At 34.4% G+C, this 18974-nt stretch overlaps 4 protein-coding genes across 4 annotated transcripts; 1 reads left to right on the top strand and 3 right to left on the bottom strand.

The window, feature by feature from the left end:
• Positions 1 to 133: 133 nt before the first annotated feature.
• On the bottom strand, positions 134 to 1419 carry LOC18105851 (high-affinity nitrate transporter 3.1). The gene is made up of 2 exons (XM_024586900.2): positions 1131 to 1419; positions 134 to 956 (listed from the first exon to the last, which is right to left on the bottom strand). The coding sequence occupies exons 1-2, from the start codon at positions 1258 to 1260 to the stop codon at positions 469 to 471; spliced, it is 618 nt and encodes a 205-aa protein (XP_024442668.1). The 5' UTR covers positions 1261 to 1419; the 3' UTR covers positions 134 to 468.
• Positions 1420 to 5450: 4031 nt separating this feature from the next.
• Positions 5451 to 6617, bottom strand: LOC7453807 (high-affinity nitrate transporter 3.1). Its single transcript, XM_002321604.4, has 2 exons — positions 6325 to 6617; positions 5451 to 6153 (listed from the first exon to the last, which is right to left on the bottom strand). The coding sequence occupies exons 1-2, from the start codon at positions 6455 to 6457 to the stop codon at positions 5666 to 5668; spliced, it is 621 nt and encodes a 206-aa protein (XP_002321640.2). The 5' UTR covers positions 6458 to 6617; the 3' UTR covers positions 5451 to 5665.
• A 3362-nt stretch (positions 6618 to 9979) lies between these two features.
• LOC7457781 (pachytene checkpoint protein 2 homolog) lies at positions 9980 to 14106 on the top strand. Its single transcript, XM_002322168.4, has 14 exons — positions 9980 to 10232; positions 10338 to 10401; positions 10503 to 10609; positions 10759 to 10826; positions 11128 to 11231; positions 11314 to 11418; positions 11698 to 11787; positions 11874 to 11949; positions 12541 to 12610; positions 12703 to 12773; positions 12900 to 12990; positions 13217 to 13344; positions 13470 to 13592; positions 13676 to 14106. Exons 1-14 carry the CDS (start codon positions 10091 to 10093, stop codon positions 13817 to 13819), a joined length of 1383 nt encoding a protein of 460 aa, XP_002322204.2. The 5' UTR covers positions 9980 to 10090; the 3' UTR covers positions 13820 to 14106.
• A 569-nt stretch (positions 14107 to 14675) lies between these two features.
• On the bottom strand, positions 14676 to 16814 carry LOC7453806 (pentatricopeptide repeat-containing protein At3g48250, chloroplastic). Its single transcript, XM_002321603.4, has one exon. The coding sequence runs from the start codon at positions 16679 to 16681 to the stop codon at positions 14783 to 14785; it is 1899 nt and encodes a 632-aa protein (XP_002321639.3). The 5' UTR covers positions 16682 to 16814; the 3' UTR covers positions 14676 to 14782.
• Between the last annotated feature and the right edge of the window lie 2160 nt (positions 16815 to 18974).

The following is an 18974-nucleotide window of genomic DNA, read 5'->3' as shown; positions in this document are numbered from 1 at the left end:
GCTCCTGGATGTATGGAAGTTTGATATCAATTATTTTTTGAAGTTTTTTTTTTTTAGAAATTTATGAAAATAATATATTTTTATTTTTTAAAGTTATTTTTATATCATTACATCAAAACAAACTAAAAACATAAAAAAAAAAATTAAAATTTTCATCAAACACCATTTTAAACGCAAATACAAACGCAATTATCATCCCTTAGGTAACACCTTCCCCACTAAACACAGACGCTTCTTCTTTTCTTGTTTTCCCATTGCAAAGTCAACATTTCCCCGAGGACAACACAGGTAACACCTTCCCCACCAAACACAGACGCTTCTTTTTTTCTTGTTTTCCCATTGCAAATTAAGTCAACATTTCCCCAAGGACAACACAATACAGAAGGCTTAAGAAAGTAAACATGAAACCCACTACTACAATACTCTATGGACCCATATTGCGATGTGATATCTTTTGCCTTGTTCGCTTCACTGAGACCTCTTTGCCTTTCTCTTCTCATTGTAGAAGAAACCAAACAAGGACACGACAGAGAAAACACTAAAGCATATTGAGCAAGTATCCATTGTGACGTGGCGTCCACTGATTGCTTGGACTTGAAACAGATTGGTGGTCTTGTGTGCATCTGTTGTTTGCCCGTAAGCCACCACCTTTTCATCTGCGTCGTAAGCGTAGGCTCGAACGAAGTACGTGGCAGTGGGCACGTCACGCTCAACAGTCCACTCATGGGACTGGGCGGTGCTGTTAGCAGGGTTGTAAGGTCTAGCAACGATCTTATGCTGGCAAGTCCTGTCCTTTTTTAGATTGTCAACAGTTTTCCTCCACCCACGGTCAACTTGGCTTATGGGAGCGTAGCATAGCTTGACCTTGATGGTCTTGTAGGTCGAGTCAGTCCCAGCTGCGACGGTCTGGTTCAGCCCCCATGTCACGGTGATTTTGTCCACACCACCTTTCAATACTGCAAAGTTAATTAATAATTAGTTCTGTACTGTGCCATTAAATCTGAATATAGCACTGGATGCATGGTGATCAGATCAAGGAGGGAAAACAACCTTAAATCTGAAAGTAGAACTGCGAAGTTGAAAATCAAGAACAGACAAGAAAGAAAACGATGCCATGCGGATGGTGTTACCTTGTCCGGATGTTGGTGAAGCCGTGACTACAAGAGTCCTATGCAGAGAAGAGAAGAGCACAATTCCATAGCAAGGCAATAGAAAGCAGGAGAGAACAAGTGATGCCAAGAGAAGAGCACGTGCTGCCATTGCTAGATATATACTTTTCTTTTCTTGCAATCTATAGGTAACACTTTTGAAGCAAATCACCAAAAGCTAGGAAAGGTAGAAGAAGAGGCTATGATCCCACTGTATATAACCGATACTAATGATGATTTGATGGAGAGCGCAGACTGTCTGGGTTTACCTTATATAATACAAGGCCGAACGAGTTGCCACAGAAGGGAGCATGACCCTTAAACGAGTGGAAAGGGCGGGGGTGAAAGCGGGTTTTGCTTAATCAAGAAAAAGAGGTTTGACTTTGTTTTGGCTAGAGGTACTTATTTAGTATTTTACAAACGTGGAAATTCTTGGTGGATGATATTGATGAGAAGGTGTAGATGGTATCCGTATCAAGTACATTTTCGTTCTTTGATTTTTTTTTTTTATTTGGAGTTTTTTTTATGTTTTGGCTCGTCCCCTGGAATCTCGAAAAGATTAAACAAGCAAGGAAGCTAGGAATTGTGCAGGGAGTTGCTGACCTATAGCTAGACAATCCAAGGAAAAGCCAAATCGAATGGAATGGAAGAGGCGAAAGGTGTAAGCTCATTTGTGAAAATTAATTCCAAATCATCCAACTCAAAACCAGTTAGCTGTCTATCAAGCCAGATTTTCTCAAATCGCACTGTACATCCATCCGAATTATCCGTCCTTAATCGGATTCGTATAGTAGAATTCTGGAAATTTTCAAGTAATGGGTATTTTGGGTAACCCTCTCAAAATAAACAATTTTCCATAAAAATATTGCCAAAGACCAAGTCACATGTTTGAGAAACAAAAAGCACCAAAGAAAACTAGCCAAGTTATCCTTGCCAATTACATTTAATTGTTGATCTTATTATTCACATGTTGTTTTTGCATTTTAAAAATATTTTTTTTAAAAAAATAATTTTTATTTTACTTCAATTAATTTTTTTTAATATTTTCAGATCATCTTAATGTGTTGGTATTAAAAATAATTTTTTTTAAAAAAAAATATTATTTTGATGTATTTTTAAGCAAAAAGCACTTTGAAAAATAACTGCTACCACAATACTAAACACGCTCTATATGAAAAATATGTGAGAATTATTATGCAAAAAGAGCATCGATTAGTGTTGCGAAAACAACTCTAGAATCTCAAACTAATTAGCAAGTATATATAAACACAATTAATCACTAAAGAACACATAAAGAATTTACGTTGTTCAACAATTTAGGCCTACTCCATAGGCGAAAAGATCAAGAAAATTAACTATGAGAAAATAAAAGATTACAATATGTCACATAAATTGTTCTCTCACCCAAAATCATAAAATAACTCAAAACTTACATTTTCTCTCTTCTCTCTAACCATCAAAGTATAGAGAATAAAGGTACTTACAAATAAGTCTCAACCTTAAAATATGATAATTGTAGGCTTTTATATATGAACTAAATACATGAGTATTTATTTTTTCACTTGGGCCTATAATTTAAAACAAATCCAATAAATCTCCACCTTGGCTTAAATTGAGTCAACTTACGAATCTTGAACTCCTTTCTGATTGCCTCCACCAAACATATTTAAAGTATTACACAAATCAATCAAATCCAAGTAATGCTTGAACTTGATTATCAAGATAGATATCGTCAACATATCGGCAGGGTTTTTAGTTGTAGAAATCTTTTTCATTGATACAATACCTTGTGACATGATATCTAGAATGAAGTGATACCTGATAGTCAATTCACTCTAGTCCTTTCATGGTAAATCTAGTTCTTGGCCAGATGAATATCACTCTAGCCATTATAATGTATAACGATCAACTCATATGACAGATCAAGATTGCCAACCAAACCTTTTAACCATAAAGCTTCTTTTATTATCTTTGTCAATACCATATACTCAACCCCTATTATAGACAAGGTAACAATGAATTGTAAAATTGCTTTCCAACTAATGACACACCCCGAGAGAGTGAAACATAATTCATCAACAATTTCATCATATCCAAACCATCAATATAATCTAAATCTACAAAGTCACCAACATTATTTCTAGTGTTACTACCCTTTATCATATACCAAGTCATTTGTAGTACTTGTAAGATAACAGAGTATCCATGTCACAGCCTATTAGTGAACTATACTAGGATTTCCTATAAACTTGTTAACTACACTAACAACATGTAAAATGTCTAGATGAGTGCAAACCATAACATATATAATGCTTCTAATTGCACTAGCATATAGAACACTTGACATGTGCTTTTTCTTCTCTTCAGTTTCTTATGACAAACCCGAAGATGATATGAATAGGCTAAAAGTGGAGTACCCACTGGCTTGTAGTCTTGCATACCAAAAAGCTCGAGTACCTTTTCAAGATATTTTCTTTATGACAAGTATAACTTTTCAAGATCTCTATGTATCTCTATACCTAATATCTTCTTAGTTGCATCCAAATCTTTCATCTCAAACTCACTACTTAAGACAATCAATAGGTCATAAGCATACAACTACAAGTACATAAACGAACCATTTAAGAGCTTATTGAAATACACATAACTAATATAGTCACTCATAAAATAACCATGTTCAAGAATAAAAATATCAAATATTTTTATACCATTACCTCAATGACTATTTCAACTCATACAATGACATCTTCAATAAGCACGCATGGTTTTATTTTATCTTTAGAAATGAAACCTTCAGGTTGATGCATATAAATCCTCTCATTTAACTCACGATGCATATAAATTTTTTTTACAAGTGATTGGTGTTGGAAAATTTTGTTTGAAACATGATTAATGGGTACATTTAGAGTCAAATTAAAAGTGGATGTTACTCACTTTTAAAATTAAAATTCTATTAAATTTGATTCTCTAATATAATTTTTTTTAATATGGAACATTGAGATGATTAAAATAAATTATAGATGAATAATAAATTGATCTTAAAAAATTCATGATTAACATATTTTTGGAGAAAACCAAAACCCTCTAAAACTCTAACCAACACAGGAAAGAATCAAGTAGGAGTGAGAAAAAAAAACTGAAAAATCGATTAAATCAAGAAAACCAGAAACAAAATAACTGAAAAAACCAAACCGTGAAAAAAAACTGATTAAACCGATTAAATTTTTTTTAAAATTGATCGGTTATGTTCGCTTTCGGTTTTATAAACCTGAAACTGAAAAAGCCAAACCGAATCCAAATTGAAAAAAACTGAGCCGAACCGGAAACCAAGCCAAACCGGAAAAAACTGAGCCAAACCGGAAAAAATCAAGCCAAATTTGTTCTGAAATATCCGAATCGAAACCAGTATCGGTTCGGTTTCATTTTTTTTTATAAAAAAACTAGTTTTGTTACTTTTTTTTTTATAAAAACCGAACTGAAAATAATAACCCCTAGAATGAAGACTTTTTTGTTGTTTATATAGTGGGAAGATAAAGAGTTAAAATTAGATCCATATGACGCCCCAGGTTTTTAGAGGAAAATGACCTAAGTAAAGCAGGTTTTGAACTTAAAACACATACACACAAGTGCGTATGGCTTGGCTCAACTTGGGTATGAGTTTATCGTGAAATATTTTTTTGAATTACAAATGGATTTTTTTTCGCTAATCTATTTTTCTATGCTTAGATTCGAGTTTATAAAAAAACAATTCCCATGAAGAATTATTTTTTATGAGTCCATTAATATGTTCAGCCTATGAACAAAGTGTGATCAATCTTTTTAGTAACCTTTTTAAACCTCAATAGTTTCTAGAAAAATTTATTTCAATTAAAAGATGTAGTAGCAAGAATTAATATTATTAATTATCAAAATTAATTATATATCAGTTTTATTTTCAAAATTCACTATAAAAATAGGCTAAAGAAAGAGTGTTTTCGTAGAATTTTACATAATTTTACAACTCTTCTTCATCATAATTCTTAGATCATTTTTTTTCAGTTTCCACCTCTATTTAACCTTTGTTTTTTCCTCTCTCGATCTAGTTTAAGTTCAATAATTGTAAAATTACATTTGAGTTATAATTTCGATGAAGTACGCTAAATTCAGGATCCACTTGGCCGGGTGCAAACCAAATAATCGTAGAAGAATATAAAAAGAAAAAAAAAAGTTCTCATGAGTCTCCAAACTATATAGTTGTCGAGCAGTTCTCAAGATATTAATTAGCGAAAACAATTCTAATAATTTAAATGAGTCCTCCATCCATTTATTTCAATTTGCAATTAGCATTTATTTATTTGTGTTGAGAAGGGCATGGCATGGATAATCATATCATTGTTTCATCATCGTTAATATACAAATTATATTAACTAATACATGGATATAAAATTCAAGACTGTCCTTTCTTTTCTTCATTCATGTCCCTCAAACTCTTCAAAAGTAGCGCTGCAAACTTCACCTTCTTTTTTCCCTCGTTCACTTCACTGAGGCCTCTTTGCCTTTCTCTTCTCATTGTAGAAGAAACCAAACAAGGACACGACAGAGAAAACACTAAAGCATATTGAGCAAGTATCCATTGTGACGTGGCGTCCACTGATTGCTTGGACTCGAAACAGATTGGTGGTCTTGCGTGCATCTGTTGTTTGCCCGTAAGCCACCACCTTTTCATCTGCGTCGTATGCGTAGGCTCGAACGAAGTACGTGGCAGTGGGCACGTCACGCTCAACAGTCCACTCATGGGACTGGGCGGTGCTGTTAGCAGCGTTGTAAGGTCTAGCAACGATCTTATGCTGGCAAGTCCTGTCCTTTTTTAGATTGTCAACAGTTTTCCTCCACCCACGGTCAACTTGGCTTATGGGAGCGTAGCATAGCTTGACCTTGATGGTCTTGTAGGTCGAGTCAGTCCCAGCTGCGACGGTCTGGTTCAGCCCCCATGTCACGGTGATTTTGTCCACACCACCTTTCAATACTGCAAAGTTAATTAATAATTAGTTCTGTACTGTGCCATTAAATCTGGATGTAGCACTGGATGCATGGTGAGATCAAGGAGGGAAAACAACCTTAAATCTGAAAGTAGAACTGAGAAGTTGAAAATCAAGAACAGACAAGAAGGAGAACGATGCCATGCGGATGGTGTTACCTTGTCCGGATGTTGGTGAGGCCGTGACTTCAAGGGTCCTCTGCAGAGAAGAGAAGAGCACAGTTCCATAGCAAGCTGGCAATAGAAAGCAGGAGAGAACAAGTGATGCCAAGAGAAGAGCACGTGCTGCCATTGCTAGATATATACTTTTCTTTTCTTGCAATCTATAGGTAACACTTTTGAAGCAAATCACCAAAAGCTAGGAAAGGTAGAAGAAGAGGCTATGATCCCACTGTATATAACCGATATACACTAGTAGTGATGATATGATGGAGTGCGCAGACCGTCTGGGTTTACCTTATATATACAAGGACGAACGAGTTGCAATAGAAAATCTTGAACTAAGTAGAACGAGTAATACCCAAGAACACTTGCTGGCATAATTTGAAAAGAGAGTTTTTATTTAATATGATAGATAGGAGGCCTTTAAGCATGAGGAACGGGTGGGGTTAACGAGCATTTCGTACCATAAAGTTATACATTTCATTCTAGTTGACTTTTATACATGGCTTGATCAATCATCCCCTAGCAACTCTGAAAGATTAAACAATCAAGGAAGCTAGGATTTGTGAAGGGAATTTCTGAGCTAGCAAGACAAATGAATTGGAAGGGTCGATTGCCTCCATGAGTTGGCCTACTGGTCGCCAAAGAGAATGTTCTAGAGTCATGAATTGTCACTCGCATTTAACATGGTTAATTATATGCGAGTGACAGTTGAAATTAAGCTTAACAAGGGCATGGTCTAGGTCCATGATCAATCCAGAATACAGACCTTGTCCACTTATTTTTTTAGCCTAAATGGACCTGATTGCTATAGGCTATAGCCATGCGTTCGGTTTGTAAAAATTAAGAGGTTCATGAATTCAAAATCAACTTTTTTTTGGTTCATAATCATGTTCATTGACACAAGTTAATGATGTAAGACTTCCCCTAATTGCCCCTGTATGTGTTTAGGTTCTCACGCGAGCTAGCTAGCCGTAGAGACACCATGTTCCATGTACCCGAGATAAGTTGAGATTTGGTGTATGGAGCATGGTGTAACAGTGTTAAACATACATGATGTGTACACTTCGACAAACTGTCCAAAACAGTGTCTAGGGGTGCTGGCAGCCATGCCAATAGGGACATAAATCGGCAGCGCAGATTTGTGCAGCTGTAGGTTTGTCGGAGAAAAATCGGCAGCGCAGATTGTTGACGAACATGAGCTGGACGATGAAATGTCCAAGCCAGGCAGCAAAACTCGTCAGGGGGATAGGCTGACGAGAACTGGGGCTGTCGCGGAATTCGGCAGCGAAGACATTGGTAGCCTGCACGCAGATACGAATTCGGCAGCGCGCAACGGCTTGTGCAAGTCGTTGGTTCGACTTGGCACGATCTGAAACTTGGACGAAGGACTGTCCAAGGCATGTGAGTGACTCAATAGATGACGTAGCAAGAGCTGGCAATTGGGGCTGCCAGGTGGACATGCAGAATGTGGGTTAGTGACAGTTATGGATATCCAAGATCATGAGATCATGGGATCATGAGGGCTGAAAACGTGGGGGCTGACCAGGGGCTGCTCTCAACCCACTAAGATCATGGGAGATCATGGGGGAAAACTATCCACTACTTGGTAGATAATGGGTCATTATGTTCATGGGTGAACATGGGTGAGATAGTGTCCCACTACTTCCTTAAAAGTAGGAATGGGGGGTGTGCCTTGTAAATGTTTGTCTATAAATACTTGTTGTAGCTTTTGGTTGAGGGGGCGGCATGTATGGGCATGTAGCAGCATGTAGGGGTATGCAAGAACATGTAGATCACTAGTTAGAAATAGCTTGGTGTAGCATGCAATCTTTGTGTATAGCACACATACAGATTTGTGTATAGTTCCATTTGTTTACGAGATCAATAAAGGTTGGGAAAGAGTTCCTATAAAGCTTGTTGTGCACTTTGATTATCTTATTCTACTTGTGTATTCCGCTTGCTTAGTTACTAGGCAAACATGAGTGGGATTGACAATGGAAGGCTGAGTCTAGCAAGGGACTGCTGCCGCACGGGTTTATTCGCGTAGCGAAAAATTACCCCGTGACAAATGGTGTCTAGCCTCTTAGAAGATCAAATTCTAATAAGGATAAAATTTAAGAGAAAAACAATTAAGAAGGATAAAATTTGAAAAAAAAAATAATCTCAAACAAAATAAATAACAATTAAGAAAATAAATATTAAATTTGAAAGATTAAAAAAATCATAGGGAATAAAATTGAAAAATATTTGTAATTTAATAGATTGTTTATAGATTAAAAAACGATAGGGGGTGGAATTGAGAAAAATTAAAAAATGATCCCCAAGAAAATAAATTTCAATTAAAAAATAAGGATAAAATTTGAAAGATTAAAAATGATAGTCCCATAAAAAAACAAGAAGGAATAAATTATAAGGATATATTTTCAATAAATACAATGTTAAATAATTAAATAAAAAAACTCAAAAAAAAAAGGATGAAAAAAAAAACAGTGCTATGCGAAGAGACGGAATTCAACAATTCTTCTTGGTTTTGTTAATATAGTTTTTTCATGATAATTTTTACTTGAACAAAATAAAATTAATATTTCACCATTATATTATCATGAATATAAAATATTAAGATAACTATTATAAATTATGATTTTGATTTCTTATGAAAATAGTGTTGATATATTTCTTATCTTTTTTAAAAAAAACAATCCTATTTATTAAGATTCTTAATAAATGAACATGTTTTTTTTAATTATCAAAAAAATTAATAAGTAAAAAAAATTGAAAATGAAAAAAAAAAATTGTTAGTAAACAAACCCAATTTTCGTTACCACAATTTTCGGGATGGAACGAAATTAACAAGTATAACTTTGATATACATTTATTTCCAAGTTCCAATGTTTTTTCTTTACAATTTTTCATGCCATGCTAGAATTTTGTGCTGACATCGAATAAAAACTCCATTCTCATAGTTTCAATATTAAAAGTGTGTTTATTTTCACGGTGCATCCTATAAAAACATATAAATTTCATGTTTATTTTAGATATTTTAAAAAATGTATTTGGGTTTAAAAATTATCAAATTGATTTTTTTAGTATTTTTTTGATAATTTTAATATATTAATATTAATATTAAAAATATAAAATATAAAAAACTATTTTATTATTTTTTTAAACGAAAAATACTTTTAAAAAGCATCATCCATCACAACACCAAACAAACACCAATATACTGTTTGTTTATGCGGGTAGGTTGCGCTTTTTAAAAAAATTGAATTGTTTTTTTTTCTTCAAATTAAAAATAAATTTTAAAAAAATAAAAAAAATATTATTTTGATGTATTTTAAAGCAAAAAATATTTTAAAAAACAACTGTTACTACAATATCAAACACTACCTAAAAATGTATTTATTTTTGTGTTTATGAAGCATTTTTAAAAACTTTTGAATTTTTTTTCTTCAAATGAATTTGTTTTTATAATTTTGTATCGTTTTAATATGCTAGTATAAAAATAAATTTTAAAAAATAAAAAAAATTATTTTAATATATTTTTAAATAAAAATATTTTAAAAAATAATCGATATCAAAATCCTAACAATACCTCGAAAAGAATGAAAAGTGAACAAAAACCACACAAACACGGCGCTACCAAAAAAATCATCTTTCCCGCCCAACTTCAAAAAAAAAAGGAAAGGAAAATAAAAATTAGGGTTAGGCACACCAAAATCTCCACAAAAACCCAAAATATTCTCTACTGCAGTGTAAAGAAATGGCAACAACTCCCATGGATATATCAATTCAAAAATCTATCGAAACCACCACAACCCATGATGAATCCGATGGACACGGTGTCTCTTTTCCCTCCTCATCCCCTTCCCCCATTCACACTCATCACAAATTCCTCGTTTCTGGTACCCACCTCTTGTTTTCCATATTTATTATCTTTTGATTTTGAAGCTCTTAATTTGAAGTGTTTTATTATTATTATTATTATTATTATTATTATTTTGATGCAGTTGAAGTTTGCTTAAAACCCTCAAGCACCGCTCGCATTGAAGATGTTCGGTTAGCTGTTGAAAGGTTCGATTTCAATTTTTTTTTTTTGAGGTTTTGTTTTGTGGGATTTTGTTTGTTAATTTTAAAAGACAAGACAATTTCTTGGTTTTCTCTTTATTTGATAGAATGCTTGAAAAGAGGAGTTTAAGCTATGCTGATGGACCAATTCCGGTGCCAATTGATGACCAATTTCTATTTGAAAATGTACAAAGAATAAGTGTCTGCGATACAGGTTTGGGTTTTTATTTCATTATACGTTCAATTTTCTCTTTTTGTTACTTTGGTTTCTGATATAGGGGAAAAGAAAATGAAAGGTTTTGGAAGTTAATGCTGTTTTGGTCTATCAGCTGAATAACGTTGTGTGATATTTTTGTATCATAGATGAATGGGTGAACAATCATGATATTCTTCTTTTCTGGCAAGTCAAACCTGTTGTACATGTCTTTCAGGTACTATGGATTGGATAGGTTTATTGGGTTTTCTTCTTTCTGTGTTTTTTTTTTTGGCTAGTATAGGAATGTTTCTTTAATGCCTGTTTGAGACACTTTAACGTTTGTTTTGGGTAAGGAAAAAAAAAAGGGGGAAATCCAACGTTATAACCTGTTCTAGGTGGTAAACATGAGTAGCTGATTCAATATTTATAAATTTCTTTTTCCTTTTGTGTCATGAGCCTCCGTTGTTTCTTTGACTTTCAAGTAATGTTTTGTTGAGTTGGTGGTTTCAAAATTCAAATGACTGCTGCTTTGCCAGCTTAGTGAGGAAGGACCATGTGAGGAGCTAAGTGGGGATGGCCAACTTTCTAGCTTTAATGAATGGATCCTTCCAGCTATGGAATTTGATGGGATGTGGGAAAGGTTTGTCTGAAACTTCCGTTGATCCTAATTTTTCAAGTTAATTGATGTAGGAACTGATGGCATGGCAATTTGATTTTTGTAGCTTAATTTATGAATCTGGGCTCAAGCAAAGGTTGCTGCGGTATGCAGCCAGTGCATTGCTCTTTACTGAAAAGGGTGTTAATCCTTTTCTTGTTTCATGGAATCGGTAAGGAAGTCTTGTTTAATATTTCTGCAGGTCATTCAGATTAGTTTTCTTGCAAACAAAATCTCTAGTTTGAGGCCGTAGAGAATCTTGGAACCTTTTTACCCCCAGCATTCTCCTTTCAGTGCACTGGCTTTGCTACTAATGCAATAATTTGGGATGGGATGAAATCTTAAAACCACAAATGCATTTAGATTATCTAAACCAGATTTGGAAAGCTGTTGCTTCTAATGTGTCATGCTTTAAATTGATGCTTAATTGGTATATCCATCATGTTTGCAGCCTTATTCTCTTACATGGACCTCCAGGGACTGGGAAGACATCTTTATGTAAAGCATTGGCTCAGAAACTATCAATACGATTTAACTCCAGGTTTATACATAACCTTCTCTGATGAACATAATTTATCACAAATTCATTTCATATTAATTGCAGCTTTACGCTTCCTTTTTAATCAGATACCCCCAATGCCAATTGATTGAAGTGAATGCTCATTCTTTGTTTAGCAAATGGTTCTCTGAAAGTGGCAAGCTGGTATGTGGTCAAGCTGTATAAGCTTTGAGAAATTTTACCTCTGGCACTAGCTTATTATATTCATTTGGATGTTTGGTGGTATAACTCTGGTTTTAGCAAGTCACAACTTTGTTTGTTTGAGATTTGGTTGTTTGTCCATGTTTGAAGTCAACCTAAGCTATGTTTCTTGGTAAATCTATGTTCCCACTAGGAAGTAAAAATTGTTATATCTTTATTGAATCTCCTGCCCGCTCTCCCAACAAACACCCACACACAAAAGAATATCATGGAAAAGGTTTTTCTGTTAGACTGCATTAAGAGGAAACAGAAAACAGACCATAATTATTTGTAATGGTTTTCCTTTCCAATGCAATGGGAGTTGCTTTTTACTGGAGTTTTACTTGAAATCACCTTGATGCATTTTTCATATTATCTTGTGCAAAATCAAATGGTTTAGAATTTGTAGATTTCAAGATCATTTCCTTTCCAATATGACTCCTCTGCTCATGTCAAATTCTCAACCCACTGATCTTTATCTAGTTATTTATCTACCTTGTTTGACCGATCAATTTAGGCAAAATCTCAAAACATTGAATTTGCTTATTGGAACAGGTTGCAAAGCTTTTCCAAAAAATACAGGAAATGATAGAGGAAGAAAACAATCTGGTATTTGTTTTGATTGGTGAGATTTGTGACAACATTATGTTTTTTAATATCCAATACTGGGCTCTTTTCATTCTAGCATGTAATGCTATGGATTTGGTAATGCTGCAGATGAAGTTGAAAGCCTTGCTGCTGCTAGAAAAGCTGCATTATCTGGTTCTGAACCTTCAGATTCTATTCGAGTACTGCCACTTTTGTCTACTCCCAAACTAAAGTCTGATTTCCTTAACGAAGTCAGATAAATAAATGAGTAACATGATTTCTTATGAGGTTTTTATGCCTTCTGCTTGTTGAAATATGTCCTGTAGGTTGTGAATGCTCTATTAACGCAGATGGACAAATTGAAAGCATCACCAAATGTGATCATCCTGACTACATCAAATATAACTGCTGCTATTGGTGAGCCAATGATCTATCTCAATACCAAGCAGTTTTTGCAGACTTCGATGCTAGCTTGAATTCCATATTCTCTCTCTTCCAGCGAGATCAGATTCCCTCTAATATAATTTGATGGAATTCAAAAGAATGCATGCATCTTTTCTCTTATGTTTAGATTTTGTATTGAGCAGGAAGAATATTGTATATATTGGTATAATGTATTGATTTAGCAGTTACTGTGTTGCAGATATTGCATTTGTTGATCGAGCTGACATCAAAGCATATGTTGGTCCTCCAACTCTTCAAGCTCGTTATGAAATTCTAAGATCCTGCTTGCAAGAACTCCTGCGAACAGGAATAGTATCAAATTTCCAGGTGTCAATTCTGTTTCAATTTTCAGGCTTTCTATTGATTCCTCAATCACAAGAACTCTACTGATGTCATGCGGACATGGAATGGTCAAATTAATCTCATTATAATGATTGTTGCAATTTCTGCAGGGCTCTGACCATCTCGTGCTTCCAGATTATTCAACCTTGAGAGAGAAATTAAATGCACCAACCGAAGCTCAGCCCGTGCTGAACTTTTGCAAGCAATTGCTTGAAGCTGCAGAGGCATGTGAGGTGAGCAGTAAATCTTTCAATCCCTAGTGAATCCTGTTAATGATCTAGTAATCAATTGCATGGCTTCTTATCAACTTATGCAGGGGATGAGTGGAAGATCATTAAGAAAACTTCCATTTTTGGCACATGGAGCTCTTTCAGATCCATACAGTTGTAATGCTAGCGAATTCTTGTGTGCAATGATAGATACAGCAAGGAGGGAGCATTCTGAGCTACCTGAATCCTGATTATTAGCTTTTACTCCATCTGAAAAATGTGCCAAACACTAAATGTAAAAGACCTGCCTTGTATTTTGATGCAACTCATGTCTCAGCATCTTCAGAATGAGATTCCTGTCCGTTTTCAGGGTTGCTCATAACATGAAATAATTAGTTACATAGAGACTGGATATCTTTTTTAGCCTGCCTGCCTATTTAAGCTCTTGCCAGCTCTTGTAGAAGTTTATTGAAGAAAACTTCCCATGTAAATAGTTAACTATACCGAGTGTTAACATGTTTCTTCAATTCCTTTTGAATGTCTTGCAAAACTAATAACTGATTAGCCCCGACATATCTCTCCGCAACTAGAGCCCTTGTGCGTTAAGTATACCCACAAGTGGGCGGGCAAATATTTTATAGTCGTCTAGATAATTGTCAGCTCTGCGCTAGGTTAGATTAAATTTTTCCTGGACATATAAAAATATTCAATTGTTATTAAAGTGTTTTTTATTAAAAAAATATTAAAATATATAGGGATTAAAACTTAATGTTATTTAATCGAAACAACTTGAATGATAAAAAATAATATAGTAAAAAAAGTATTGAAATAATATATTTAACCAACTTAAATTAACTCGGATTATCAGATTCTATTAACTTTTAAAAAAACAAATAAAAAAAATATTTAACTTAATTTTCAATCAATTTAATATTAAAAAAAATAAAAAAAAATGGCCGAGCTAGCCCATTCACTCGGGAGGCCAATAATATCTGATGTGGAAAAAAATGTACTAAAATCACACGTGAAATTAATAGGTCCCATGATCATGGAACTAAACTAATACCCAGAGCAAGACATGAATTATACTAGAAAAACAAACAGGTATTCGAACAAATGTGGCTTCAACCACATGAAAATATAAAAGATTCCAACGATGTTTCGTGATGGCATAACTTACAAATTTCATGTATACTAGAAAAATAAAAGAAAAGTCAAGCAGTCTTATCACCCGTCTTTGCAGAACCAAAAAGTTTGCTGATTTTATGATCTTTACGGATATGGTGAGGGCACTTGAACAACAGATCTCTGGCTTCAGAATCTCTGCCTTCTCTTAAAAAGGAATCCAACATTCGAAGGTAAGCGACAGATGATGGATACTCCTTCACACTTAGCACCTTAAAGAAATTCACAGCATCCTCCACAGTCCCAAACTTGGATATATATTGATCAAAAGGCTCAGGAAAAGGCGGGTAGTTATGCTTCTTCATTAAGCGTAGAAGGTCTGTTGCTTCTTCGAGCTTTCTTACTTGTAAGAGCTTTTCAATTAGAAGTTTATAAGTAGCTTGCCAAGGTACCAAACGAAGCTTGTTCACCATCTCCACAAGAAATGTGTAAGCACCATCCATCTTCCTTTGACTGAGGAAACCTTTTACTAACACATCCAGCAAATCAGCATCAGGATCAGTGTTTTTCTCTGTCATCTTGACAAGACACAATAATCCCTTGTCAACTTGATTAGCAGCAAAATGCCCTTGAATCAAAATGGTCCAAGTCTTGATATCTGGAATGCATCCTCCTGCTTCCATTTCATCCAAAACCTTGCATGCTTCTTCCAATCTCTTTGATTTACAGAGTCCAAAAACCAACTGACTGTATGTGATGTTGTCGGGCTCATACCCTGCATCTCTCATAGCTTTCACAATCTTTTCTGCCTCATCAAACTTCCCTGCACTCGTGAAGGACCTATGCATCCCATCATAAACAGACTTAGAAAGGGAATTTCCTGTTGCCTTGTATCCATCTACAACCCTAGAAACCAAATCCAAATCTGGATTATCGCTTGCCGCGACGCTTCGTAGAAGAATATAGCAATCTTGAACTGAGGGCTTAAATGGGCCATCCATCATAAATTCATAAAGCCTGACAGCATCCTCCATCAACTTGATTTTCTGAAACTGCCTCGAAATCTTTATATAAGTGTCGATATCCATCTCATAACCCGCATTCTTCATCTCATCAACAACACTCCAAAATTCCCCAATCGAGTCATCCCTACCAAGAACCCTCACAAGGGCATTATACGTAACAGTATTGTGTTGATACCCTTCACGCCTATCAACCCATTGGAAGAACCTCAAGGCTTTCACAGGATAACTCCGAAGCTCCTTCAATACTCTAATCACAAAATTATCCGTCAGCACAATTCTCATTCCCACCAATTTTTTCTCAACCTCCTTATTCCACTCTCTCTCCAAAATAATACGAACAACATCCTTCACTACATTATCCTTAGCATTCTCATCAATCATCCTATCATAAAAATGCTTCAAAGCCGCCACATCATTAGCCATTTTTTCTTTTTTACAGATCCCCATAATGGTTAAATAAGTTTCTTCATCAATATAAAACCCTTCTTCTTTCATTTTCTTTATGGTAATCCAAAACTTCTTCATTGAATCCTTGCTAACAACTATTCTAAGAACTAAACTATAAAGCAAGGAACTGGGTCTGAACCCATTTCTCTCACTGACCCAATTAAAGAAATCCCACGCCTTTTGTGGGTCTTTATCTAGTTTCTTCAAAACATAGATGACTGTCTCATGGGTCCAGGAGGGATTCAAACTTTCCAAATCGTTTTCCAACTCTGCAGACCATTCATTTGTCGATAAAAGCTCTACAATTGAGTTTGGTTTTGATGAGAAGTATAGCTTTTGATGGGTATTGAACCGGTAAGTAGTATTATGAGAATGATTTGAGAGAGCGCGCAAAGAGAAAGGAGAGAAAGAGAAGTGAGTCACCTGAGTGGAGAGTGACCGCGTTGTGGAAAGCTGATTCGAGCAGACCGAGCTGTAGAGTCTAAGACATTTAAGGATTGTTCTCGCTCGATTCATGGCTGCTTTTTGGGACTCCAAGTTGTGGCAAAAATGAGAGAGGAAGGGTTTAGGAACGTGAAGTGAGACCTAAAACCCTGAAATTCTAAGAGGTTGAAGGACTTTGGGCTTGCAGTCGTAAATGGTTAGAAGGGGGAGAAAACCCCCCCCCCCCCCCCCCCCCCCCCCACAGTCATTGAAGGCAGGCCTCAGTTGACGGGCCAGCGAGATGCTGAGAATGGGTTCTGACTCTGTTATCCATCTCATGTCAAAACAATAAACCTTGCGAGGAAACTCTGAGTAGTTCAATTCATCATATTTTAAATTTGTATTTTAATAATTATAAGTTTGAATTCTATCAAGATTATTAAAAATTTATATGGTTATTAATTTTAGAGCCCGTAAAATTAATCAAAATATATATAAACTGGCTCGGACACCTATATTAATTAAAAAAAACCTTGTAAGGATTTTAAGTAAAGTAAAATTTCAAATGAAAAGGTTTGATTTTTTTCCCTTATACCCAGGCAGAGTAGGTGGTGATCTAAAATCACGATGATAGAAATAAATAAGAGACTGAATTAAGAAAAAAAATTGAAATTTATTATTATTATTATTATTATTATTAGAGTTGGATTTCGATGTTGTTTTAGTTTTTTGTTTTTTAAAAAATAAATGATATTGTTTTAAAGATTTTAAAAAATCAAATTTTAAATAGAGAAACAAATCATAAATTTATCCGTCAAGTTAACCAGGTTATCTCTTTTCATTTAAAATTTAGCTTAAATTAAGTTTTTGATCAATTAAATTTCAGGTTGACCCATCAAACCATGTAAGATTTAATAATTGTGATCAATTCTAGCCATGATTGAATTAAATCTTTATTAGATTATTAGAAATCATGCACTTGATCAAAACCACTTGAAGCCATCCATTATAAGGATTGAAATCTAGTTGCCATGGATCCGTCTACTAGCTTTATCATCATGATTTCAAATCATTTAAAAAAAAAAACACATTGTGGTGTAATTTTACAGAAAAATCATTCATAGTTTTTTTAAGTAGAAGAAACATTAAACAACTATTTTTTAATAACCTCCAAGAACCAAATTGTTTTTTTTTTTTTAACCTTTAGGAGAACTCTAGGGATAAAGAGTTTGATCACAATGATTTAAAACCCAGGGAACAAATAGATATCACAATTAGAAACAAAGATGAAAAAAAATACAAGTGATAAAAATAAGACAAAGATATTTAAGAATGAAGATATTCTATAACCAAAAGAAAAGGGCTCCTAACCAGAGAAGATGATATTCTCTCTACTTTGAGAGAGGGAGAGATACATAATATAGAGGAATTATTCAATATTATTGAAAATAATTTCATAATGAATTCCGTGTTTGTGTGAGAAGAACGAATAGAACTTTTAATATATTTAACAATTTCTCATATAATGTATATACACATTTAAACAATTATTTTAAAACTCCTATGATTTTAGATTTTTTTTTTCAATTTGAAAGTTTTATGATGCCGTAAAATTAATATGAACCTTTATTTGAAATCTTGTATCATATGATGTTTATGTTATTTTGATTTATTTAATATCTTATTGTCTCCTGTAGATCCTTTATTATCTTAGAAATCTAAATTATTCACATATATATATATAACAGTCTGTTTAGGCTTATAGATAAAAACAGAAGAAAATGACAGCTAAAAATAGAGACAAAAAAGAAAGAAATTAGAAGAAGTTGGCAAGCATGAGAGAGAGAAAAGAAAAAAAAAAGAAAGAGAAAGAAAGACACAATGATGTCATATGAAGCTTCAATGTGAACAACCATAGACTACAATTATAATGATTTCGATGAGACAAATCCATACACATCTTGAAAGGCTTTCTTTCATAGCCAAAGTGGGATACATGCACCATCTAAAAACGAGTGACCCACTTATTAGTGTGTGCATTACACGAACAAACCATAAATTTTTAAAGCAGCCCATTTGGGCTATAACTTGAACAGATTACCATTTTTATTCTCTCATTCTGACCCCAGAAAAATATTCGAATCTCAACCCTGTATCACAAAAACTTTTTAACTACTGATACACACTTTAATGTATTTTTTTCAGTCCTAAAAAGTCAGAGTGAGCACACATCAAATTTTTTCATGTAGAGTAAGCACCACTTTTCTCACCAATAGCCATCAATGAATTGCGAATTTACAACTTTTTCACTAATAGCACAACAAGCACAGTGACCAAGGTACCTATGACATTGCTCACCACAAGGCACCTACACCTCCACTCTCCA

This window comes from Populus trichocarpa, chromosome 15, assembly GCF_000002775.5.
Source record: "Populus trichocarpa isolate Nisqually-1 chromosome 15, P.trichocarpa_v4.1, whole genome shotgun sequence".
NCBI classification, from domain to species: domain Eukaryota; kingdom Viridiplantae; phylum Streptophyta; class Magnoliopsida; order Malpighiales; family Salicaceae; genus Populus; species Populus trichocarpa.
Note: the sequence above shows the minus strand (reverse complement) of the source record. Positions and strands in the feature narration are given on the sequence as shown.

What these genes read in the sequence shown, in the direction of transcription:
- LOC7453806 (XM_002321603.4), bottom strand. Translation starts at nt 16,681, where the DNA reads ATGAATCGAGCGAGAACAATCCTTAAATGTCTTAGACTCTACAGCTCG.
- LOC7453807 (XM_002321604.4), bottom strand. Translation starts at nt 6,457, where the DNA reads ATGGCAGCACGTGCTCTTCTCTTGGCATCACTTGTTCTCTCCTGCTTT. An exon ending in CTCACCAACATCCGGACAAG is followed by an intron (nt 6,154 to 6,324) that starts GTAACACCATCC and finishes TTAACTTTGCAG; the next exon opens with TATTGAAAGGTGGTGTGGAC.
- LOC18105851 (XM_024586900.2), bottom strand. Translation starts at nt 1,260, where the DNA reads ATGGCAGCACGTGCTCTTCTCTTGGCATCACTTGTTCTCTCCTGCTTT. An exon ending in TTCACCAACATCCGGACAAG is followed by an intron (nt 957 to 1,130) that starts GTAACACCATCC and finishes TTAACTTTGCAG; the next exon opens with TATTGAAAGGTGGTGTGGAC.
- LOC7457781 (XM_002322168.4), top strand. Translation starts at nt 10,091, where the DNA reads ATGGCAACAACTCCCATGGATATATCAATTCAAAAATCTATCGAAACC. An exon ending in TCTGGTATTTGTTTTGATTG is followed by an intron (nt 12,611 to 12,702) that starts GTGAGATTTGTG and finishes GTAATGCTGCAG; the next exon opens with ATGAAGTTGAAAGCCTTGCT. An exon ending in GAATAGTATCAAATTTCCAG is followed by an intron (nt 13,345 to 13,469) that starts GTGTCAATTCTG and finishes CAATTTCTGCAG; the next exon opens with GGCTCTGACCATCTCGTGCT.